This window comes from Lycorma delicatula, chromosome 5 (assembly GCF_047948215.1).
Source record: "Lycorma delicatula isolate Av1 chromosome 5, ASM4794821v1, whole genome shotgun sequence".
Classification (NCBI taxonomy): domain Eukaryota; kingdom Metazoa; phylum Arthropoda; class Insecta; order Hemiptera; family Fulgoridae; genus Lycorma; species Lycorma delicatula.
This window is the reverse complement of record NC_134459.1, coordinates 22847227-22875102: the sequence shown is the minus strand read 5'-3', so window position 1 is coordinate 22875102 and position 27876 is coordinate 22847227. Positions and strand designations below refer to the sequence as shown.

The 27876-nt window shown below is 31.8% G+C and overlaps 1 protein-coding gene across 3 annotated transcripts in view; it reads right to left on the bottom strand.

The window, feature by feature from the left end:
• Positions 1-27876, bottom strand: part of LOC142324801 (LIM domain-binding protein 2-like) — a 369662-nt gene that overhangs the window by 23536 nt on the left and 318250 nt on the right. For 2 of the 3 annotated variants that reach the window (XM_075365805.1, XM_075365806.1), the window contains exon 3: positions 9259-9352. In XM_075365805.1, coding sequence (XP_075221920.1) covers positions 9259-9352 — 94 coding nt within the window. The remainder of the gene's footprint in view (positions 1-9258; positions 9353-27876) is intronic. The other variant, XM_075365807.1, reaches the window with a different exon arrangement.

Genomic DNA, 27876 nt, shown 5'->3' with positions numbered 1-27876 from the left:
TACTATATGCAACATTTTCTAAATCTTATAGAACTCTTTATTAGCCCATCAAGAAGCTACTGGCTGTCAAAAGATATTTCATCTTTCCAAAAACTCCCTATCCCATTTAGTCCTACTACCAAAAAATAAAAAAACTGGAGAAAATCAAATACACAAAATAATATAATCTAATGCCTTATTTTAAAATATACATATAAATAATATAATAAATCTCTTAATATATCACTTTGTAATTGACATTGGGCTAGGGTTGAGAACTTGTGTGACTCAAATTCATTCCTATCCATACAATTCCTCTAAATATTTCATTCTTTTCACTGCACTAATCAAAGCTGGCTGTTTCAATACAGTGAACTAAAATGTTTTTAAAAGTATTCTCAAGCTTTAAAAATCATCCCTTCAGCTTCCAACAACAAATAACTTTCTTCGCTTTATTAATTAGAAAGTAATTCATAAAATTTACAAAATTTAATCTTATTAACTTACTGAATTAATCAGGCCAATTAATAGTAGTTATTTGAAAATATTATAAATTTAGTTTAATATTAATTCATGATGAAAAATGAGGAGCAACAAGTATGTACAATCAATGAAAATTTTTAATTTAATCTTTTCAAATTACTAAGACTTTGTGGTATAAATTTAAAGGTCTAAAAGTCTTTTTGGACAATTCATTCTTCAACAGCCAATTTTGACTACTCTCATTATAATGGGAACAATTTAATAATTCACATGAAAAAAAAAAACGAAAAAAAAACACCAAAATAATGCTTTTCTTGATAGTTTATTTTTATGGAACAAAGTGGTTCTCTTGCTGAAAAAGATGTAATATGACATTAGATAACATGTCTGGGTTACAGATCTGTTAATAATTTCGAACACTTCTTAACATAACTATCTATGTTCATTTCCACTCAGAATGTAACAATATTACATTCTAATTAAGAAATATAATTTATTATTTTCTATATATATATTTTTTTAAAATTTTGACTTGTATTCAAATAATACTAAAGCGATTGCAAAAGAAAGGCTATGAAGAGACAAATCCTTTAATTCTTGTAAATTTAAAATAAAAATGTGTAAATGTTGTTTCTTTGTTGGTAAAAACTAGTTAATAGTATTACAAAAAGCAAACTGGTAAAAATAAAATTAGGACAGCAACTGAGCAATGTATGACCAAGGATATACAATTTTTTTCAAAGTTTATACTTGTTAAATAATTTAGCAGATAATAATTATTTAACTAAATAGTAATTACACTTTTACTTATGATGGGTGGTTAAAATGTAATCAATCCACAGTCATTCACGATTCACAAATGAGAAGTCATATGACTCAAATACAGTACAAATTACATTTCATTTGTTATAAAAACAATTTATATTTCCTCATAGTCACTATTTTACAGTTATACATTTCTCTCAATGATGAACTAGTTTTCTCATTCTGTCAACGAAGAATGCTGGTATTCTTTCTTTGAGCCACACTTCACTGTGTTCTTCTGTTCATCATCTGTAGTGAAATGAACATCTCTGATATTCCTGTTTAATTGTGGAAAGAAGTGAAAATCGCGGGTTCCAAATCTGGTGAGTATGGAGGGTGTGGAATAGGTTCAAATTTCAACTTTACAAGAGCCTAGGTGGTTAAATGTGATGAGTGTAATTGTAATCATGCATTATCATGTTGTGTTGAATAATTATCAGCTCCACGAATTGTCAAATGCAATGTACACATATAAGATATTTTAAAAGATCGAAAGAGGTGTTTTCACCTCCTTTTGGTGTGTCTTATCAGTTACAGAAACTAATCGACCAGGTTAGTTTGTTCCTTGTCCAGTGCAAGGAACAATTATAACTTAATATTATTATTAATATTAAAAGATCATTCGCAATATTCACTTCACCACCTTTTGATGCACAACATTTTATTGTCCACTTACTCACAGTATGTTCCTCAACAGTCTCATCTCCATAAACAGTTTTCAGATGATAAAGAAATGTCCCAGCAATCACTATTTATGCAGCTAAAAATTCAATCACTGCACTTTGTTTTAGATATGTTGACATACCATTTATAGTCGACTCCAAAACAATGTTGACTTAACAGAAAATGAGAGGGCATGGGTCATCAAGTTTTAGAATGTTAGTAGTAGAGTATGCAACTACAAGATGGAAGCACCTGTTGGTTTATGTGACATTTTGCACTGCTGTTATGTTCCAGTGTGTATTACATTTTAGCCACCTCTCGTATTAAAAATGTTATGGCTCGCTTGAACTAAAATAGATGTCTGGATATTAGATATCAAAAACCCCACAGCAGTAGGAGGTATGACTTGAGTCACTAGACATTCCTAAATACTACAAAGCGATTCTCAAGAATTATAAGAAGCTATTATATTAACTTAGAAGGGAACTAGGATGTAATTTATTTCTATTACTTTCTTTATCAAGCCAAATATATAGCTGCAAACAGCACACCAAGACCTGTGAAAATGCAAAAGATACTTATCTCCCTCTCTATCCCCATTTATCACAGCAACTAGCTTTACAAAGGACATAATAAATCTGAAAGACAGCATTTTGATTCCACCTCATGCTCTTGATACAACAACCAACACAAGGGTGAGGGTCAATTGAGTTTTGGAATGTTTAGTAATAGGGGAATGAAACTACAAGATGGCAGAAACTGTCAGTTTGGATGTATTTTGTTCTCCAGTTATGATTCAGTGTACATTACGTTTCAGCTGTGCCTCATAATACCTTCATTAAGTATTCCAGGAAGATTTCAGAAATATTGTTTATAAAATGTGATTATACTATCATAAATGAGTAAAATTGGCAAAATTTTCTTAAGATCTAAAAAGAAGTGGTAAAAAGATAAGTAAAAAAAAACGAGAAAGAATTTTCAAACCCAATAAACGAAAACTTTATTAAAAATAATTCTCGCAACTTCTATCAAAAATTTAAACAAAAATTAACCAAATACAATCAACCAAGTCTTCAGATGGAAGATGAGGATGGTAAAAAAAACACATAACACAGATAACAGTAAAATCTTAGCTAAATATTTCCAACATTTATTAAATTATGAGAAATCAAAAAAAAAAACTTTTAATTTCAAAATTAACAACCATAACACAGAAAACTCCACATCTTCGCATTTGGGTGAACTTTAATATTTAATTAAAGAACTTAAGAATAATAAAGCATCTGGGGAAAGTTTAATTATAGCAGAAATGTGGAATAACGAAAACATTCCCAAAGATTGGAAGACTGGACTCATCTAACCACTTCATAAAAAAAAAGGATCCGAAACAGACCAAAATAATTTCACTTTTGGAAGTCACATAAAAAGATTTTATATAAAGCTCTTCTTAATCGTGCTGAACCTCAACCGGGTGAATATCAGTGTGAATTTAGGATAAACAGATCTTGTGCGTAGCAAATCTTTAATCTCAAAGATATTATAGAATATTGTAAATGTCAAAATAGAACGTATGTTATAACTTTCATTGATTTTCAAAAAATGTATGATTTGGTAGATACTTTACATACTTTCAGTAGATACTAACATCACTTTTTTTAATATTAACAGAATTAGGTTTAGATAACAAAACCGCAAACTTAATCAAAAAAATATTAACTAACCCATTCTCTAAAATACAGTTTCTGGGTAATTATCACATCCTTTTCCCATCGAAACCGGTTTAAAACAAGAAGGACTTTCTCCAATACTTTTTGCCCTAAATAACTGTGCCCTAAAACAGGTAGTTAGAGAATGGAACAAAAATTTAGATAAAAATAGTAGAATAAGGTAGGGAAGTAGAGGAATGAAGATTAGCTGTTTAGCTTTCGCTGATGATGGCATTGTTACCTAAAAACTGGAAAAAAGTTCAACAAATTGAAGAATTAGAAAAACAAACTGCTAAAATGAGATTAAAAATAACGTTTGAGAAAATGAAACTTTTGATTAATGATAAACACTGTCTGAATTCCATTAATATAAATAATAAAATAAATAAATTAAAAGGATAATTTCAAATATCTCAGAGAATGGATCAGTTGGAATTCTTTAAATAAAAAAAGGATATAACAAACAGTCTTTGTCATGGAACTAAAAATGTTGATACTATAAAACTGTGATAAAGCTGTGAACACTCTATGCAGCAGAAACCCTAAGACTATGAAACAAAAGTTTCTAGAAAATCTAGAAAAAAAAGAAAGGGAAATTATATGAAAAATTTTAGGTCCTAAATTTTAGAATAAACAGGTAAAATTAATTCCAAATAACAAACTTTATACTAAAATTGAAAAATTGTCAGTCACTATAAGGAAACTATGAATTGCATTTTTCTCCCATTTATTTAGAATGAATAACAGCAGACTGAGTAAACAAATTTTTTATTTCTTTCAAAGTAAAAAAGTAAAAGGCAAACAGTTCACACATAAGAAGACCTAAAAGAACTGAAGAAATTATGAGAAAGAGAAATTTCAAAGAGAATATTAAAAGATGAAAATAAAAGAATCCAAGCACCAAAACGCAAGAACAACAGAACTGAAGTTTCAGAAAAATGATGGAAGAGATATCAGAAACAATATACTGAACAAATAGAAAAACAGAAAGAACCACAAATAAATAAATGATGTTATGTGTTCCACAGTGAATTATTCAGGGAAAAAAAGAAAAAGTTATTAAAACTAGACATGTTTGTTTACAGACTCAAGTCACTGAAGTTTATCACTTCTGTTGTTATTATAATCCATTAACAGACAATGAAACTATTTTTGCATTCAAAAATAGTTTCATTGCCTGTTTCAAATGCAGACAGCTACATTACAAATGTAGCTGTCTGCATTTTCTTCAAAGATGGAGGTGCCTTCCTTGGTAAAATACTTCAGAGGTAAACTAGTCCTTCATTTGGATCTCTGAGTGGGGACTACTAAGAAAGGGGTTACCAGAAAATTAAAAAAATAACATTCTACGAGTCAGAGCGTGGAATGTTAGAAAGTCTAAAAAAGAGGAGGTAGAGAAGAGTTTTGAGGAGGTCATTCCAAGAAGTCTGTAAAAAAAATATACGGTAGAAAATATAGAAGAAGAATGGAAAAATGTTAAAAAGAAAATTCTTAAATCAGCAGAAGCGACTTTAGGTGGAACAAAGAGAACTGGTTGAAAACCTTGAATATCATGGGATATATGGCAGCTTATGGATGAACATAGAAAGTATAAGAATGCTAGTGATGAAGAAGGTAAAAGGAACTATCGACAATTAAGAAATACTATAAAAACAATTAGTGCAAATTAGCAAAAGAGTGGATTAAAGAAAAATGTTCAGAAGTGGAAAGAGAAATGATCACTGGTAAAATTGACAGAACATACAGGAAAGTTAAGGAAAATTTTATGGTACATAAATTAAAATCTAATAGTGTGTTAAATAAAGATGGTACAATGTGATTTATAATATGAAAGAAAAGGTTGTTAGGTGAGTGGAATATAATGAAGAGTTATATGGAGAAAATGAGTTAGAAACTGGTGTTATAGAGGAAGAAGAGGATGAAAAGGGAGATACAATACTGAGATCTGAATTTAGTATAGCATTATACTAAGCTTCTGAATGGCAGAAAAGCTTGTGGAATAGACAGGATACTGGCAGAATTCTGCGCAGTGCAGGTGAGGAAGCGATAGATAGATTATACAAACTGGTGCGTAATTTAAAAAAAAAAAGGGGAAGTACCGTCAGACTTCTAAAAGAGTGTTATAGTTATGATACCAAAGAAAGCAGGAGCGATAAATGTAAAGAATTAGCGTAACTACTCATACATCAAAAATTTTAATTAGAATTCTGTACAGAATTGAGAGGAGTGGAAGAAATGTTAAGAGAAGACCAATTTGGTTTCAGGAAAAGTATAGGAACAAGGGAAGCAATTTTAGGACTCAGAATAACAGTAAAAGGAGGATTAAACAAAAACAAACCATACTTCGCATTTGTAGACTGAAGGCATTTGATAACGTAGATGAATAAAATGTTCAGCATTTTAAAAAATTTAGGGTTCAAGTATAGAGATAGAAGACCAATTACTAACATTTACAGAAACTGCAATAGTAATAATCGAAGAACATAAGAAAGAAGCCGTAATAAAAGAGTCCGTTTTCTCTATCCCCTGTAACTTTTTAGTTTTTACATAGAACTAGCAGTTAATGATGTTAAAGAATAATTTAGATCCGGAGTGCAAGGTGAGAAGGTAAAGATGCTACGATTTGCTGATGATATAGTAATTCTAGCTGAGAGTAAAAAAGATTTAGAAGAAAGAATGAGTGGCATTGATGAAGTCCTACGCAAGAGCTACTGCACAGAAATAAACAAGAACAAAACAAAAGTAATGGAATGTAGTAGAAATAATGTAAATACTACAATAATGTAGACATTGAATATAAAAATAGGAAGAGAAAAAATTATGGAGGTAGAAGAATTTTGTTATTCAGTATATAGGGATGAAGCAGGAGCGATATAAAATGCTGAATAGTACAGACGAAACGAGCTTTTAGTCAGAAATATAATTTGCTTAATTCAAAAATTAATGTAAACATCAGGAAAAGATTTTTGAAAATATATGTTTGGAGCATAGCTTTATATGGAAGTGAAACTTGGAAGATTGGATTACCTGAGAAGAAAAGTTAGAGGCTTTTGAAGTGTGATGCTATAGGAGAATGTTAAAACTCAGATGGGTGGATAAAGTAACAAATGAAGAGGTGTTGTAGCAAACTGATGAAAAAAAAATGCATTTGGGAAAATATAATTAAAAGACAAGACAGACTTATAGGCCACATATTAAGGCATCCTGGAATAGTCACTTCAATATTGAAGGGACAGGCAGATGAGAAAAATTGTGTAGGTCGGGAACATTTGGAATGTGTAAAACAAATTGTTAGGGATGTAGGATGTAGAGGCTATACCGAAATGAAACGACTAGCACTAGACAGGGAAACTTGGAGAGCTGCAGCGAACCTGTTAAATGACTTAAGACAAAAAAAATTTATTTGTTACAGTTTCATTTTATAATAAATTCATTTAGGTCCTTTATATTATAATTATTTTCAGCTACTGTGTATTTTGTTAAATTAAATTCTTCATTTAACTCAACACTACCATCTAAACAATTTAATGCTCTACTTATTATAGTACAAGAATTAGCTATTTTTGATGGTAGAGGTGTATCAATTTATTAATAAGTTATTATCAGTAATACTGGTTTTCATTAAGATGCCTGGTATTTCTAAAGCACATAAATATTTTTACAATAACTGTTTAACTTTTAAGTAATATATCATACTCTAGATCAGTCTGTTTATTGCTTATTAACATATCTAATCTATAATTTTATTTTGTGACTATTTATAATACAGTTACTAATTATGCTTTCAAAATACGAGGATGGGGTGAAAAATTCTAGGCCTCACACACAGCATTAGTACACTTAATTTCTTGATGGCAACACATGATTCCATTCTTCATTAGTTTACCATAACAGTTTCAAGTCGCTGTATCACTTAGTATAATATTTGCAGTTGTTCAAAAAGGAGAATTAAGATGTTTTTTGGGAAATGTAAAACTGGAAATTCATACACTGATTAAATTCTATTTTTTTTTCTGAAAGGATTAAGTGCAAAGTAAATTAAAGAACAGCTTGATAAGACACTGGTACACTCTTTTCTATTAAATACAACAGTTAAACACAGGGTCGCAGTTTAAAATGGGTCAAACATGCACTAGCAATGAACCGTGTAGCAGATCCCCTTCTCAATTGACTACCCTAGAAATGATAGATAAAGTGCATAACATCATTTTGGCAGATCAATGAGAGACAGTGCAAGTTAGCATAGTGCGTAGGCATGTCAACAGAATGCATGCAAAATATTTTGAATGAATATTTGGGTATCAACAAGCTGTGTGTTAGATGGATGCCACATTTGTTCACATCCAACCAAAAACAGAACCAAAACAATAAATAGCTAGTTGTCTCAAGCTCTTTCAGGGCAATCCAGAGGAATCAATTTGTGAGTAAATGAGACTGATCTGACTCCCAGTAACTATCACTTGTTTCCTAACCTAAAGAAATAGCTTGGAAGGAAGAGATTTTTAACCAATAATGATGTTATTGCTGCCATAGATGATTATTTTAAGGAGATGGATAAATCAACATACTGAACTGCCATAAGCGCTCTTATGGAACACTGGGCTAAGTGTATAGACCTTAATGGTGACTACATTGAAAAACTATCAAAATGTTGTTTTCTTACCCAGGCGAAGAACTTTTCACCTCACCCTAGTATTGTAAAATACTAGTGACATTATGCTACTTAAAAGTAAGCCCATTATTATTTTTTCTTCAAGTAAATAGTGGTTACCGTAAATAAATTTATTTTTTTGATAATGGAATTTTAAAATCCTAATTTTAACAGTAATAAAAATTTTGTAGACCTGTAAACATAACATAAGTTTTTAACTAATCTCAATTTATTTTACAATTTTTTTTAATTAATTTTCACAAATTAAATTACATAATGAGTAAATTTATTAATTTTAAGCCTTTAGAGGCTTCATTTTTTATGCAGATTGCAATTTTACAGATGTCATTATTCATCTTACTTACGCCAGTAAATAAAGCTAATGAATTTCTCCTACTGGTATCTAATTCAAAAGAAAAGTAACCCCTTGTTCATCACAGCTCTGAATCCGTCGATATAAACTATACATTTAAACCAGATACTAACTAATAACCAGATAATGACTAATAATATGACAAAAGTTCAATGAATATAGTCAACAATTATAAGTAAAGAATGAGAGCTGGCAATAACGATAAATAGTGGACTACTTCAAGATGCGTCATCCTGATGAAGATTCAGAGTCATAAAAGCAATGCCAGAAGTTATCAGAGGTTTTTTTCTACTGTTTTTTTAATTTGCACAGTCAGACAACCAATTGTATAGATCGAATACATGGAAACTATGATAACAAAATTAAAAAAATTTCCATCGGTATGTTTTTTTAATAGAACCATAAACAACAAAAACCTGATATTTTTATAAAAAGCAAAAGTAAGACATTAGAAAAGATACATAAAATAAAGTTTCTTTCATTTTCAAACCAATGACACAAAACAATATAAAATAACAATGTATATTAACAGATAACAGAGAAGATATTAAACTTATTTAATAATAAACAACAATAATAATAAAGATTTAGAAACTTACCTCTGTTCTTTGCTGCAGTCTTTTGTTCAGCTCATATATCCTGTAGTCAGGCTGGCCAAAATAAGGTGTATGTCTCCTGGGAACAGGCACACACCTGCTTACAATGAGTCTGGTTTAATAATAATTATTGTAAACAACTAACACAATTTAAATTTACTAAAAAGTAAATTAATAAACAAATGAGAAATTCATCCATCCAGTTTTGCTACAAACAACCAGTAGGCCACAATGTGAATACAGGAAACTCACCAATATAGAAAAGTATACAAATTTGTAGAAAATGTACAATACATTTATGTGCATCATGTGCCTCAAAAATGTAATAGTTGTATGCAAAATTAGTACAAAAAAATTGTACAAGCACCTATCAGAACAGACATTTGATTTCAATACTGACATCGATTGATACACAATTTTCAAAATGTTATTTTTTGATTTTTTTATAATTGATGAAATGTTTGATCAGGTTTAATTCAGTTAAAAAGAGGTTGTTGTTGATGACTAAAGTTTTCTAGGTGCGGGGTTCGCACTTCCGCGTTTTCAGTTAGTTAGTTTGAGGGAATCATGTTAGGTTGGATGTGAAGATGTCCGTTTGAGGCCTATGTGAAGGCAAAATTTGATATGTGTTTTGCTGATGCAAATATCTGCCGAAGCATTTACATCGGTGGCATTCCGACTGAGGCCTGGGTGATAACTGTGAGATGTAATCAGTGAGAGGGTCTAAAGACGACTTCTGGTAAAGCCCCTCAGGGCTCGGTAGGAGGGTGTGGTGTGGTGTGGTTAACGTCACATCCACCTTGCGACGGTAACGTCACAAGGTGGGTGTCTTTCCCCTTTGGGGTTGAGATGACCAAAGTTGAATATATATAGTCAATAATTAAGTAGAGATATGAGATTTGGTAATACAGATAAATAGCGGACCACTTAAAGACACATCATCATCTTGATAGAGATTCAGAGTCATTAAGACAATCCTAAAAGCTATAAGAAGCTTTTTTCTACTTTTTTGTTTTCGATTTGGACAGTTAGACAACCGACTGTATAAATCGAATTGATGGAAATTATGACAACAAAAGTTATGGCAACCCTAAATAAGATTACTTGTCAAACTTCTATGAAACTGGTGGGTTTTTTGATCTAAATTCTAAAGTTGAAGGCAAAAAATTATTCCTTTATAAGCAATTAAGTACTATGTAAGCTAAGATGATTCTGACTGTCAAACACAAATAGGCACTTGGTTTTCAGAAAAACTGTTCCGATAATATTCCTGAATCCACCCAAGAGTGTGATTTGTTCAGTGATAAAGATAATTTCCTTATAAATGGGAAAGTGAAGTCAAACACGAGTTTATCGCATAAAAATCTGCAGTAGACAATCTATACTAAAGAGCAAGAATTACTACTGGTGAAGTTGTGGTGAGCACGTATTTTAAACCCATATTTCTAAGAAGGTTATTTTAAATACAAAATCGTGCCAGACCATATTAGACAACCAATTGTTGATCGGATACATGAAGGACACGGATTAGAATTTTGCACTATCCTGTTATGGTATTGCAGTAAGAAATAAGCATAATATAAATTTCTGTAAATGGAAATGGATTCCTGAACAGATGAGGCTCTATGATTACCCAATCAGAAGCCTTTTAAATCGTTTTTAGGAATGTTAAAAGCTATGGTGTTCTTAGTGTAAATACAATACAATGGAATATGGATAATCTAAAGTGACATCAGAGGCACACGAGCAATTTAATGGGGAGCACAGCATTTATGATTTAAGTTCATAATAATTTCTCTTGTTATTTCATGATTTCATGTTATAAATTTAAATTAGATAAATAATTAAATTATCTACATAATAAGAAAATATTTGTGAATTTGCTTATATGACTCAACTTTGTGCACGTACTTTATTTTTAAAATTAATCTTAAATTTACCTTAAATCTAACAGAAGTAAAAATAAAAATTTTTCCACAGATTATTTATGAAGACTCAAGCATATTCATAGGTTACAAAATAATAATCGATATTAAAAATATTATTTTTGAAAAGTAATAAGGTTGAAAATATACTTCAGTGATTATTTAAATTGACACAACTAATGGAGTATAGTTATAAAATTTGCACATCGCATAATAAGTTTAAACATCTTTTTTAACTTAAAAAATTCAAATAATTTTTACTAACCTATATTTTATAAATAGAGGATAGCATTACTATAACACTTAAGTTAAAAATATATATCATCAGTTATCACAATTAGGTCATCAATATATAAAAAAATCCCATACTACGAAATATTTTTAATTTGTGTAGATTACACAGCCCAATATTTCTTTCATTATAAGACCTTTAATCTTCTTCTTTAATGATAATGACCCCATTTCAATCATTTTCAGCCCATTTTGATTTTCCAATTAAAACAAAATGGGATTCATTGTTCGACATGTAAACACAGAATTTATAAATTTATTTATAAAATTTAAAACTTTACACTCATGAAACTAATTTACAGGGCAGTAATACACTAACAAAAAAAAAAAAAAAAAAAAAGGTTGGCATGTTCCCTGATTTTTCTCAGCATTTCTATAAAACTTAATTAACTTCGCACCTACCGATACGATAAAGTATGATAATCACTTCTATTCTGATAACATTATGTAAAAAAACATCTCAGGATGATCTGTTAAACATTACTAAGTTGGAAAAATGTAATTTTAACAGTTATTATAAAAGATTCACCAATTAAAAAAAAAGATTTCTCAATGAAAGACATTCCACTTTTTCAAATTGCATCTATCGAGTAATAACTAAAGTATAGCGATGGATGATTTGACATTAAACCATTTTTAGAGGTACGTGAACAAACTGCTTTCTTAACAAATACTAGAAATTACATTTAAAAAAACCAAACAAATAAACAACAATAACAAGATGACTTCAAACTAATTACATGAAGCATCCAAATTGAGATATTTTGGGAACTTAGAGGCCTATTATTTTTATTTGGCAACAGATGGAACTTCACTCTTATATAAAAGTTATCAGTGACAAAAACGAATTAATGACAGTTGAAAGAAAAGTAAACTCTTGCCATTTGTCATATTGAATGATTTAGATTTATACCAAGACCTAACACAAACTAGCTTATTACTAGAGCAATTAAAAGGACGGTAGTCATTCGAACCCACTTACATTCAATCAACCAGAAATAATGAAACTTGTTCGATGCAGCATTAACAGTTTCAGACTTATTGTTATCAGTCATAAGCTAATGCTACAATTTTTGGCATTGTTTCATTCAAGATGTTACTGCTACTGAGCTGATGATGTGGTTTTGAAAAGTAAAACCAAAATAAAAGCTCATCTTAAAAAATGAAGTGTTTATTTCACAGATGGCAATGGTTAGAACTGCAAACCTCAAACAGGGTTAAGCAACTTATACATTTATTAACCTTAAACCAAATCTTGTATTCTGTGAAGAATTATTTCTTTTGTGTAATATAAAGGAAAGAAGTACAACAAGGTTTGGATTAAAAAACATTGGAATTACTTAAAACAGCACTTCAAGATATGTAAAAGAAGATTGAAACAATCTTTACAAATGACAAATTAAATTCAAAAATTTCTTTACAAAAAATTCCCAAATAAAAATCAGTTGTAATACAGTTTATAACAATAAGTGGACAATAACGAAAGATTTGGTAAATTATTTTATAAGAATACAAAAAAAAAGTTGATAAATTCTTCAACGTTTAAGGTTATTTATTATACAAGGGATAAAAAAAGATTTATAAATTTCTGGATTGGTAGAGTTTCATCGTATTACACGTTAACACAAAATATAATTTTAAAATAATATTTATTTACGGTGAATTAAAAAAATAAGAACAGAAAAATTAATAAGAAAATTGTCGAACGAGAAACGATTATAAATCTTATATTAGATTGCTAGCGCTAGTAGTGGCTGACATGAGAACCGACAACTACTTTTAACATAAAGTTGATAAAGTAGGTCGCCAACACAATTCGCTACTTGTGATGCGGTCGTCATAGCGACCAGAATTGGCGCCAACAGTAACTCAGTATCGCTATGCAACTCTTATTTCACGACGACCGAACTACGGCCTAACTTAACTGTTTTAACTAAACAGGGGTGGATTCAGGAACACATTTTCGTGGAGTATACACTTATTTCCTAAGATTTTTACTTAACCCTTACAACTGAACACTAGTTTTTTTTGTTATGACACGTATTTATAAAAAAATTATAATGAAAAAAAGAAATGAGTACATGTGAATTATATTTTAGAAAAAATGGAACAATCTTTAGGCCGTCGATGGTCTCAGCAAATAAAATAGAGAATTTTTCTAATGCCATTTAGTGCTAATTTAAAGTACTTTTATATGAAAATAAATACTTTATTGTAGTTTTTAATATTGAAAAAAAGTAAACTAATATATTAAGTGTACGTAGTGTAGTAGTATATTTGAAAACAATCCACAACTATTATTTTCTTACTACAATCTAGTACAATTTTTTAGTTTTCCCGTCTACATAGCACTAAGAGGGAAAGTATTGTAATCGGTCCAGTTTGGGCATATGCGGTTTTGACACATAAGGAACATAAAAAAACTGGATGGAAATTTTCCGATGTTAATGTTCGTAGGTACGTGTATATGTTCGGTGTTGGCCCATAAATAAAACCTTATCTCTCAAAAAAACCATAAAACCTTATATCTCCTGAACGAATGGACCGATTTTGTCCAAACTTGGTCAGATTATTTCTATATATTGATGCCACTAGATTTTCAACTTAAAAGTGAAGGAGGTGAAGATGTAGAGCAAGGTCACCCTCAGTATCTCGAAATTTCCCTAATTAATGTCATATATTTCTTAGGCACACTAGTTAACAATTAAAAATAACAACATTTGCAAAAACTTACAAAATTGCATCCCCACCCGAAAAAAATTCTCTAAACTACTGTTATGTTGCGAGTCACAGATGAGCGGTAGAATTAAATAAATAAATAAATATTTAAAGCGTAAAAAAATAACTCGGTCCGGCTGAGTCTCGAACTCGATTACCTGGACGACTCGGTACCTGGTGCGTTTAGTCTCGCGGTTAAACCAGCTGCCAACAGTACAAGCGAAATTTGTTCTATGTAAGTTGTAAAATTACATTAATTCGCTAGTACCACCAAACCTGCGCGAATTAAATACTGTATGCGCGTTCGATTTAGGTAGAATCATTGAATTATATAAACGAAAAAATATTATATTTAAATGAAATTATAAATATTTTAAATTTAGTTGTGTGTGTAAGCCGTCCATCAGAAACAACCCATTATGCTGTCAACTTTTTCTTAAATTATTTTTACGTCCTTGTACGAAGAAAAGGAAGTATAGTGTTCGCGAAAAATTTCGGTTTTCAAATTTTAACGGAAATAACCATTTTGACCATCCTTGAATCCATTTTGATTAGTTTCGGCGTAACGTCTGTACATACATACGTACGTACGTATGTATGTACGTACGTATCTCGCATAACTCAAAAACAATTAACCGTACGATGTTGAAATGTAAGACTGTTGTACCACCTAGTTGTGCATCTCCCCTTTTGATTGCAATCGACTGAACCAAAAGTATCCAAAAAAAGCCCAAAATCCAAATTTTTTTGGATTTTGGACTTTTCCAACTGCAGTAATAAACGCTCATTAAGAGCTTTTCAATGATGTATCATAAGTAGTACTTATTTTCATTGATTCCAAAGTTAGAGCCAGATGAAATTTTAATTAATGAAATATTTGGATCTTATAAAGAGAAGACAAAGACACATCGGTTCGAATCAGACTTCAGCTCCTTTTTCTTTTTTTCTTTTTAAGTTAAATATATTGATTTATTAATAATTATTAACCTATGTAAAAAAAAAAAAAAAAACCATTTACAATAAATAATATAATTCAATAACAATAAAAAAATATGAAAAAATATCAGAATTTATAAACGAAATAAAATTTTATGTTGTTTTCATTTTAAAAAAAAAAAATGTGTATATGTAATTTAATAGGCGTACAAGTAATGTGGTGTCCAAATCAGATTTGGTGAAACAACTGATAATTCGTTTTTGTTTTCATTTTGTTGATGGTTACATCATAATAATTTTTAAAAAACATAGTAGTAGATAGACATAGAGTAATAAAGGGACTTTTACTCTATCCTAATATTTCAGGTACGATTGTCGAATTAATAACTATTAAATATTTGATGTTAATAACTAATATTTTAGCAACTATGTAACTGTCCACTTTATTAAAGAATTGGAGGATCGTATCTCACTTTCAAATGAAATAAGTTTAAATGTAGTGCAGCAAAAAATGTGTAATTTAGTAGGAAGTCATGTGGTGATCACAATAGATTTTTTTTAGATTTATGTTAACAACTTTTTAAAATGAGTTACAGGAGATTTTCTAGTTTATTATTTGCGCAAGGAAAGCGAACTGCCTACCCATACAACGAACAACCTACGTAATTTATAGACGCACCCCAAAACTACTTACTATTATATAGATAATGCTAACACTCGATTTTTTTCTCTCAATACCTTGCATATATAAATGCGAAAGGGTTTTGTCTATGTGTTTGTATCAGCATACGCGAGAACCAACCGACGGATTTCGAATTTGCAGCATACATTCGTACTATCCCAGAGAGGTTATTAAGCCGTAAGATCGAGGCTGTAGCCCCCTTGGTGGTGAAGTTGTGAATTAAAGATATTCATTAAAAATATTAATCCATTTAATTCATTATTATATTTCTGTCACTGTGGCAACTGAGCTAGGATGTAAAGTTTTTCTCGTCAAAAGTGTGTGTACTTGAGAGTTACCGTAGGTACAATAGTTCTGTTTTTTTTAAATTTTAATTTCTCTTTCAGGTTTCTATAAAGCCAAACTACCAGAACTGTTATTTATCAAAATTATTCTCAAAACCACGAGTGACGAACAATGCGGAGGCCCAGGAAACGGAGCCCTCCGGCTAGACGGGAACAGCGAGCGAAGCGAGCCCCGACCGGCCAGTTTAGATAATAAAATCATTTTAGAAAACGCTATTTGGCATCGGAAAGAGGCGGAACAATCTCAGAGAAAAGAATCTGCATAATTAACATAATAACTAATACGGAAAACTTTTAATAAATTAACTATCTATTACTCGATAGAGGCTTGCAGTTGCTGCTCAAAAATACTTCCCTGCACTGTTCAACGTATGTTAACAATCACGCAAAGTCACCGTAATAAAGTTAAATCAGTAAGATAAATTTTAAATTTAGAATATTAACTTTTACGAGAATTAAAAACTTCAACGAAGGGGTTAAAAATATTTACTCTTTTAAATCGATGTAGTGGACAAGCTAACACATTAACATACAGCAACCTCTGCTATATTATAGTAATTCCCAAAACGGTTATGAAAGTATTAATCAGAATAACAATAAACATTATAGTAGGGGACCCCGTACACTAAATTATCCACGTCGACTACGTTAATACTACATACAGTCGGATTTTCAATTATGAAAATTAAAATTTTAAAAGAAGGATATTTCATGTACAGGTCCCATTCACACCCCAGTTTTTGGTAGCTTAAAGGTTTATTTATTTCAATAATTCGACCCGATTTGGTGTAATATAATTCAAGGTTAAAATATTTATACGAGTACGTAGTATAAATAATAGTAGTTTTCAAGAAAAAAAAAAACAAAAAAAAAATCATGGGTATACTTTGATACGCCCTTAACCGATGTGATCGAAAATTAAGCTCTCTTTTTTTCCTGTTTAGCCTCCGGTAACTACCGTTTAGATAATACTTTAGAGGATGAATGAGGATGATATGTATGAGTGTAAATGAAGTGTAGTCTTGTACATCATTCTTAGTTCGACCGTTCCTGAGATGTGTGGTTAATTGAAACCCAACCACCAAAGAACACCGGTATCCATGATCTAGTATTCAAATCCGTGTAAAAATAACTGGCTTTACTAGGACTAGAACGCTGGAACTCTCGGCTTCCAAATCATCTGATTTGGGAAGACGCGTTCACCACTAGACCAACCCGGTGGGTTCGAAAATTAAGCTGGAAAATATATATATATATATATATATATATATGGAATAAATACTTTTTGGGTCCACAAATTTTCGAGATTAGGGGAGGGAAAATATAAATATATAATATAAATTTAGAAATAATTTTGTATATTTCCTTCCCCCACCAAATTAGAACGACTTAAAACCACAACTTTAAATAACTTATAAATACTTTCATCGGATTAAGTTCAATTTTCTACTCGTACAATCGTTACAAAAAAAAATTTGATGTAGGCACCATAGGAGTTCCTTGTACGCCTATTAAACTACATTACACATTTAAAAAAAATGAAAAGTACATAAAAATTTTATTTCATTAATAACTTCTGATATTTTTTCATGTTTTTTTTTTGTATTATTATTATTGAATATTACTTATTGGAATTTTTTTTTTTTTTTTACAATCAGAGGTTAATAATTATTAATAAATCAATATATTTAAATTAAAAACGAAAAACGTTTAAAAAAAGGAGACGAAGTGGATTTGGACCGATGTGCCTAATCTAACTTGGCTGTAACTCTGGAACCAATGAAAGTAAATACCACTTATGTATGATAGATATATCGTTGAAAAGCTCTCAATGAGAGCTTATTACTGCATTTACAAAAAGTCCAAAATCCAATTTTTTTGTATTTTAGGCTTTTTGGACACTTTTGGTCCAGTCGATTGCAATCAAAAGAGGAGGTGCAAAACTAGATGTTACAACAGTCCTTAATCCAAAATTTAAACATCCTAAAGATAATCGTTTTTGGGTTATACAAGATACATACGTACAGACGTCACGCCGAAACTAGTCAAAATGGATTCAGGGATGGTCAAGATGGATATTTTCGTTGAAATCTGAAAATCGAAATTTTTCGCGATCACAATCCTTTACTTTGTACAAGGAAGTGAAAAAGTAAAAAATTAAATGCTGAAAATGATCCCTATTTTAAATTTGTTCAAAATTTAAGTCTACCGAAACTAATTTGACTTCGCACATACAGAAACGTTTTAGCAACATGAAAGAATTTACGGTGAGCCAATTCAATGATATTAACCAGAATACACACCGTATAAAGAAATTTTTATCGATCGTTAAACAATACAGTAAAAGTACAAAGAGGGAAAGGAAAAATAGAAAATATTTTGTATGAAAAAATTAAGTTAACTGTGGAGTTAGTACAGGGTTAGTTCAAGAAACCAAATCGATGTATCATCGATCATTTTTCACCTATTGCATAAAAAAAAATCGATGTATTAAAGAAAAGCGATGTATTTCTATTAAATAAAGATTTAATTAAGATCGCGTATTAAAGTAGATAGTCTCTGGCATATACTTCATAATTATTTTTGTAATGCCGAAAGACTTAGTGATTTACGTTACATTAAAAAAAACCCATGCATGAATAAAATACTAAACAATTTTTATTTCACCCTCCCAAAAACTACACGATGACAACTATTTTCTTTCATTACGACAGTCCTCAAATGAAAGAAATGATTAAGGTTTTCGTTACGTTAACATCAACGTAAATAATTACCAAACCTTCATCTACAAGCCGCAGATAGATTGCATCAAATAACAACATAAAACATGCGATAAAACCCTAATAAAATAACTTATAGCGATGGATCATGAAGTCCACTCGGTGGTAACTTCTTTATTAAAATATAGCGTTTCATTTTAAATATGAAATTTAATGTATAATGGTATTTAAACTTCACAATACAAAAAAACAATTACAGTTACGTGTATAAAGGAAAAGAGACAGAATTTACTCTGGAAGACATTGAACTACTTTAAAGCCGGGAAGGGGAAGCAATTCGCTGTCTATAAAACACCGGGGTGCTTTACAACAGAAGGCTCTGAAGTACCATAGCTCTACATGTTCCACAGCAAATAATAAAATGCCGCAGCACACCGGTGCTGAAGAACATACTTTGATCGCATATATTGTTTTACGTATTCTCCGTCTAAACGTAAGATTTGACTTAGGTTTTCTTAAGATGAAGCAGGGGAAAATATACAGGATGAAGCAGGGGAAAATATACAGGATGAAGATCGCAGTAGCTCCCTATCTACAAAAACTTTAGATTATTCTCATGACCTTTCTCTTAAACAAACTCACTCTGTTGCTACAAGCAGAATGCATCTAGAAAAAATGTTAATTTTTTTTCTTTTGCGTTCAGAAATACAATAATGTAAATAAGATTTCACTTCATCCTCGCAGAATAATTAAATAATTGAAATTAAGTACTAAAAAGTAATCGGCCGGCTTCAATTGTAGAAAACTCTAAGAGGAAGAGGGTTTTTGTATGTTCGGGATAAATAAAAAAACTACTCGATCAATCGCATACAAATTTTTACCCGTGCTTCTTGGCATAACTGTGAAGGTTTTTAGATATATTTCATCTCGAAAAAATATACGAAGTGCTATCCAAAAGTTCGGAGAATTTTACCGTAAAAATAAAATAGCATACCATAACTTATAATTTCCATTTATAACTTATAATTTCTCCTTCAAAGTAATCCCCTTGGGCATTGATACAGTGATCCCAGCGTCTTTTCCCATGATTCCATGCATCCCTGGAAGTGTTCGAAGCACGTTCTGCGTTTCTTCCTGAATCTCCTCAATTGTGTTAAAACGACGGCCTTTCAATTGATGAAATTTTATTTTCGGAAAGAGAAAAAAGTCGCACGGGGCAAGGTCAGGCGAATAGGGTGAGTGGGGAATCACTACCGTCTTTTTGGAAGCCAAGAAATTCCGAACGGCTGACGATGTGTGCGCGGGCGCGTTGTCATGGTGCAGAAACCAGCTGTTGTTACCCCACAGATCTGAACGTTTGCGCCTAATGCTTTCACATAACAGCTTCAAAACTTCACAATAGAATATCCCATTGACAGTTTGACCAAGAGGAAGAAATTCCTTATGGATAATGCCTTTGATGTCGAAAAAAAACAATCATCATGGACTTCACGTTGCTGCGAACTTGGCGTGCTTTTTTGGCCGCGGTGAACTTGGCGACTTCCACTGCGACGACTGCTGCTTAGCTTCAGGGTCATACCCGTACACTCACGTCTCATCACCGGTTATGATGTTGGAGATGAAATTAGGGTCGTTATCTCTTGCTGAATTTTTCAATTCACTACAAACAGCTACGCGATTTTGTTTCTGGTCGCTGTTCAACAGTCTCGGTACGGATTTTGCAGCAATGCGTCTCATGTTCAAATTGTCTGACAAGATGCGTTGCACGGACCCATATGACATTTGTACGATTGTAGAAACATCATGGATTGTTTGTCAACGATCTGCAACAACAGCCTCTCGCACTTTCGCGATGTTTTCCGGGATTGCGCTTGTTGATGGTATTCCTGAACGCTCATCGTCATCGACTGTCGTTCGTTCATCTTTGAATCTTTTGTATTTGTATTGTTTGTGAAGCATTGTCACCAAATGCTTCCACAAGCATGCGATGGGTTTCTGCACCGGTTTTTTTAACCACGAAGCAAAATTTGATGCAAGCTCTTTGCTCTTTAAAATCTGCCATTTTGAACTTCGCCGAAGCAGTAAAACACAACGTTACACAACCGCACGGAAGTCAACGATGCAGCCTCTCACCGTCACAGCTGTTGGAACACTGATTCACAGAGAGTACTGTTAGCCATATCTACCGGCAGCAGGTCGTACCAATAATGGTTCGCGCGCGAAATTCAAATTCCCCGAACTTTTGGGTAGCACCTCGTACATGTAGTAGTGGAGATTTGTCGGATGAAGCACAAAATTTAATGAATTGAAATTAAGAACTGTGAACTGTGAGGGTCTACTGTATGCTGAGTTTGAAATGAGCGATTCGAATCAATCGAATGAATATCATTACAAAAAAGTAGAATTAAATTTACGTTAAAATAATATTAAATTAAAAAAAAATTTCTGTAAACAATAACGGGCTTCTCGTGAGGACTGCGTGTGAGACTATAGTTGTAAGATACGCAATCACTTCGTGGGAGGCTAGACCGATCATCACCATAAACTGGTAACAAACGGGGTGCTGACCTTGGGGCGCTATTTTGGGAGGTGCAATAGGGTGCTCTTATAATATTTCTGCAAGCAGCCGTCCGATTTTCAAAATTCAAACATGGTAATTGTTATTACATTCAAGGCTGCTTTTAGCATGCGTCAGAGGTACACTCTTGCTCTAACAGATCACACGGTTATTCCGAAATGTATATATATAAATGTATATATATATGTATATATATTATCTGTTTCTTTATTATCGCATCATGCAAAAAACAACCAACCCATTACTTTCAAATTCGCAGGAAAAATTTCGTGTTATCCCAGGGAAGGTTTTAAGCCATCGACCGAGGTTCTAGTTCCTTGGTTAAGATATTAAAAATATTGATTATTTCATCGCCCCCAATGAGCCTGAAGTTGTGAATTAAGATATTCATTAAGGAAGAAATAGATAGATTAATCCGTTTACTTCGTTCTTATATTTGTGCCACCATTATAAAAAAATAAGTTAAATATTTTTTGTCGTCAAAGGTGTGTACTTTAGTTACCATAGTTTATTCTATCTTATGTAATTTAGTTTCTTTTTCAGGTTTCTTTAAGCCTGAGTACTATAATTATTATTTATCAGTATTATTTTAACAACCATAAGGATAACGTACAGTTCGGTGTCCAGGGAGTGGAGCCCTTTGGGTTGATGGGAATGCGACCGAAGCAAGCACGAACGGGAAACGAAGCGAGCTCTGCGACCATGGGTAGGCCCCTTGGCCCCGAGGTGCCCCTGAGTTGGCTCCGGGATTCGCCTGAGGTGATCTAAGCCCCGAGGGTCCAAGTTCTGGCTAGACGGGCAGGCTAGTAACTTACATTTAAATAAGACGGTTACATTTTTCGCCGGTCTATTTAACCCTGCGAAAGTTAATAACTTTCGCAGGTTTTTTAGATGCCATCGATTCTTCTTTTTTTTTACATAATAAATGAAATTAAAAACCACAGAATATTGCCAGGTCGATATTACGTGCTGAAAGCTTCGATTAATTTATATTGATCCAAGATGAAATGACTGACTTTTTTGTTATCCTTGAAGCATTTCTGTAGTAAAAAAAAAACTTAACAACCAAAATGGCACCTTTAATTTTACCCCGACTACTTTTTTGTAAATTTAATTTGTTTTACTTTTACAGCTTTTCTATAAACAATTTACAATTTAACGATCAAGAAGGTAAGAATCTGAACGAATGCTTCGGTTTGTTTTTACTCGTACTGTGATACAATGAAACAATTTTAAGAGTAGATCACGGTTATTTTTGCTCTCACTTCATAAATATAACAAATAAATGGGAGGGGGGATTTCTTTCTGTTAAAATAGTCTTTATGAGAAGAAACGAAATCAAAATAATTAATCGGTGTAAACTTTAAACTGTAAGCGGAGATAATAATGAAGTAATCACTACGGGGTAATGCCAGTAACCAACAAAAACATCGAGGGCTTCACGACATTTTTCTTTTAAACATCAATAAATTCACACCAAAAGGAATTATGAAATATTACATTAAATAATCACGACTATAGATACGCTAAAAAATAAACGCCTATAGGCGTTTATTTTTTCACCGTTGGAGTCAGTGAAACATTCTTTACTTAATAAAAATATTTTAAACCGGTTTTATTTACCGGACACGAAAGGAACAAGTAGTCACAATTTATTTAACGGGGGATGTCATTGAAGGTAGTAAAATACTTTTAAAGCGGGCCGATAACACTTTAAGAACTTTTACGAATAAAAAGACTAAATAAGTAACTTAAATACTTGCCGATGAAGTGTCTCCTTTACAAATCGTGAAGGCATTAATTTACTTATTTATTAAAGGTTATAAGGGACAATACTTAAATACCAGTAAATTTCATTTAAAGGATCCGAACATTGAAATACTTATAATTGTGGTAATACAATTTTGGATATCTTATCTTGCTTTCTTATCTTACCACGATGTAGAAGATTCAATTACAAATTTAAAATATATATTAATAAATTAAATTACAAATATTTTTTACTAAACAGAAATACAAAAAAAGAATTCTAGCGCATTTCTGCACAAGAAGACCGACTGATTTTTCGTTATTTTATTTTTTATAAGAATTTTTATACAATTTATTGCGCAAGAAACATACAAAACATAATTTGAGACAACTAAAACCGGTATAAGTTTTAAATTTAACATTAAAATATATTTTCTGTTTATAAGAAAATTAAATTATTATAACCGTAATTTGATGAAATAATAAAAATAACGAGCAGACCCTACACACAAATATCAAGTTTAAACTTACAAACCACTGCGACTCACTGCATAAGCGTGTATGAAAAATCCAAAAAAGTCAACAAAACTTGAAATTGAGGTTACTACTACAGCATATCTACATTTAAATGAACCTGATCAAGTGGTTTTGGACATTTTTGAGCCACAAATTACATACCTAGGCCTAAATATATATATATACAGAGTGATTCCAAATTGTACGGCAATCTGTCGGGAGATGATTGTACAGCCAAAAGTAAGAAAAATGTTCACATAAACAAAGTTGAGAAAACGGTTTCAGCTCACGAAACATTTAGCCCTACTATCCGCTCCTCTGAGAAATTAAACCGTACTCAAATTATTGGAAGTAAATTTGGTGATTCCTTATGATTTTCGATCTAAGAAATTGAATAAAAGCGGTCCCACACCTCTGTCTCGCTTATATTTTAAGAAAAAACGAAGTAAAACAAGAAAAGGTTTTGTCGGAAAATATACTTTTTTAGGTTTGGGAAAAAATAACTTTTTGTTAATTTACCGATAAATAAAAATTTCTAGTTAACTTTTTAGAAAATTTAATTTTGAGAAAATTGATGTAAATAACTTTAATAGAAACAAAACACACCGACTGGATTGGAAAAGCGATACACGATTTTAAACAGAACAATTTTCATCAATGTTTGAAAAAAACATAATGTAAATGAAAAAAATATATAAAACTTATCAATAACAGAAAAAAATGAATAAAAAATATATTTAATAAAATAAAAATCACATACTTTTTGGTATTTTTTCTAAAAATTATCAAATATTAAAACTGTTGTTACTTGATAAAGCTACAAAAATTTCTTCGAAGAATACGGTCATAGTTAACATTTATTTATTTTGATAAAAATAATAATAAAATATTTTTTATTTAAATATATCTTTATTTTCAGAATGTTTTTTTAATCATTTTTATCCATTTAGCTGCCCGTTCTTATTTTTACAAAATATAACTCGTTTTTAAATAACACGCATTTTATTCTTATTTTTTATTTTATTTAATCTAGTAAATCGGGAAACAGTTTTATGAAAAAAAAAAACATTTCTTTTCATCACTGTGGTTTTTATTTAGCTTAATCGCAATAAAAAGAAAACTGCGGTAAACTTTGTTGAAATAGAAAACTCACCGCATCAGAAACGGATTCAAAATTTAGCCGTTCAGTAATTTTACTAAATCAACAAGTTCTGATAGATTAGTAAATGCATAGATCGATTTATTTTCCTAACCGTAGCAGAGCCCGCAAAAGTTTATCTATCTAACGATTATATAAAATTTAGCATTCAATCGCTTACCCGAGTTTTATTTCTATAGTGGTACGAAGAATACGATTTAGCGATTTTTGTCTCATTCATGTATTTTATTTTGTATTTATAGTTGTCACTTGTCGATGTTTGTTATTTATTGTTCCTATTTCTTTATTGTTTATTTTTGTTCTTTATGATTTTTGTTGTTTTATCTAATACTACTACACAACGACCTGCAGAACTTTCTTTTCATGCAGTTTGATATAATTCAGAACTGCTCCAGTCAATTTTTCCGGCTAGATAAAAAATTAAAATCTTTCAATTTTCATGTCCTGGGTTCGAATCCCGGTCAGGCTCGGCATTTTTCATACGCTATATTTCCATATCCCACGCACAAGCTTCAAAGCTTATGTGCCGATATCAAGCAAAAAAAAAAAAAAAATCGAGTTAAAGAAGTTCGAAAACTCTTTTCGCCTAAAAGCCCCCATTTACTAACAAAAAACTGAAGCGATAGCATATCTAAACATCTTTTTGCCAAAAAAAAGCTATTTCGGAGGTGTAAAAGATTTAACGGCGTTAAGCGGTTCGGAACCTTCTTGACAGATCATGGATTGATAATAAAAATTTATTACGCCTCGCGATTAGCTCAAAGTTAAATGTGGCAAAATTGATATTTACTGTAACTAAACCTACATACATATTTCAACTTTGGCTATTTTTTTTTCTCTTTCTAATAGAACATGTACGAGTATATCTTATGAGAATAAACTCATTATTTCAATTCATTAAATGTTTATTTATTGTTTATTACGTAACTTTAATATAAGTGACAGAGGGATATTAATTTTAGTCGAGATCAGGATACGAAACCCTTTTACGAAAAAGATAAATAATTACAGTTACGAATAGATAAAACGACCGCAACCCGGATGAAATCGACTTATCTAAAAACAAATAATCGAATGTTTCTCGTATCATTTTTAAACTACAAAATTTACTATAATCCCATTTTCGCAATAATAAAATTAATCGCCGACTTGAGAAATGGAAAAAATTTAACCAAAATATACGTTCATTCCAATTAAAAATATCTAACTTATTATTAAGAAATTTTAAACATTAAAATACATAATGAAGCAAAAAGATTCATCCGATTTCAAAATACTTTAACTTCGTAACCGTTAATAGTTCATAAACGACTATATAGATTGTAAGAGAAGTGGTAGAATTTCACCTCGATATGACGCACTTCCTTCAGTCTGTGTACGAAGAACGACCCGCAACAGAAAGAGTTCTATGTTCGCTTTAACCATTGTCGAGTCCATGATATCTGTGCAGTGTGGCGTTTCGATAATAGTTCGGTCGGCACTGCACCTCCTACTGGTCAGACCGTTCAACGTTGGCATCAACGGTTCCAAGAAACAGGATGTTTGTGGAAAGAGAAATTCGCAGGTCAAAAGAAGACACTGAACGCATCCGACAGAGTTTTGTTGTATCCCGGCAAAGTCCACTGGTCGCGCCAGCCGAGTGCTAGCGATTCCTCATACGACTTCTGGCGAATTTTGCGGCGAAGTTTGTTACTCGTACAGGATTCGATCGGTGCAAGCTCTTTCCAGAGGTAATACGCGACGGATTGAGTTTTGTGAATTCATCCTCGACAAGCAGGAAAGATGATACTTTTCATTCACGCTTAATGCTCGTGACGAGGTCACGTTTCATCTAACTGGAAAGATGAGCCGTAACAGCGTAATTATATGGGATTCAGAATCACCAACTGTAACAGCTTAGCGTGGCATAAGACTTTAAAAATCAGTAACTCCGGCGCTGTCACCCGAGAAAAGGTTTACGGTTCGTACTTTTTAAAGGAAAACAGTATTACGGGAATCTTATATCTGGAAATGTTACAGGACTGGCTTTTCTCGAAGTTACAAGCAGTTTTTGACGATTCCATTTTCCAGCAGGACGGAACACCGCCGCACTGATATCTTACTTTCCTGTTTAGTGTCCGGAACCACCGTAAGGTATTACTTCAGAGGATGATATGTATGAATGTAAACGAAATTAAGTCTTGTACAGTCTCAGGTAGACCGTTCCTGAGATGTGTGGTTAATTGAAACCCAAACACCAAAGAATATCGGTATCCACGATCTAGAAATCAAATCCATGTAAAACTAGTTAGTTTTACACTTCATGTAACACTAGTTAGTTTTTAAAGGCAGTTCCTTTACTAGGATTTGAACCTTAGAACTCTAGGCTTCAAAATCATTTGATTTACGATGAGAGTTCACCACTAGACCAACCCGGTGGGTTCGCACAGACATCTGCAAGTTCAAGCATTTCTTAAGAATGAGCGTCCACAACAACGGATCGGTCGTAAAGAGACTGCCGGTTTGATATTTAAGCACTGGCCACTAAGGTTGCCTAATCTCACCGCGTGATTTTTTGTTTGTGGGAGTTTGTGAAAGGCACCGTTTATGTGCCCTCTTCCAGGAAATGTGGAAGAATTGCAAAATCGCATAACAGCAATAACGCCAGACACCGATCACTCGCGTATAGAACAAATTTAATTATTGTGTATATAAATGTCATGCATCCGGAGGTGGCCTATATTAAAAATTCTACCGTCAAACTTCGTTTTTACTGTTTATTATTTGGTAGATTTCATAAGAAAGTTACCTATTGTAATGGGAATCATGATTCGGCTTCCAGAAAATTTCGACATATCTTCGGGTTTCACATTCCTCAGGCCCCAAAACCACCGTTAGTTCAAAAGTTTATATATATATATATATATATATGTATGTACATTTATTTCACTTTCTTGTGGACACGATAACTGCCGTAATTTTGCGCAATCACTTTCAAATTGATAATAAAATATAACGACCCAA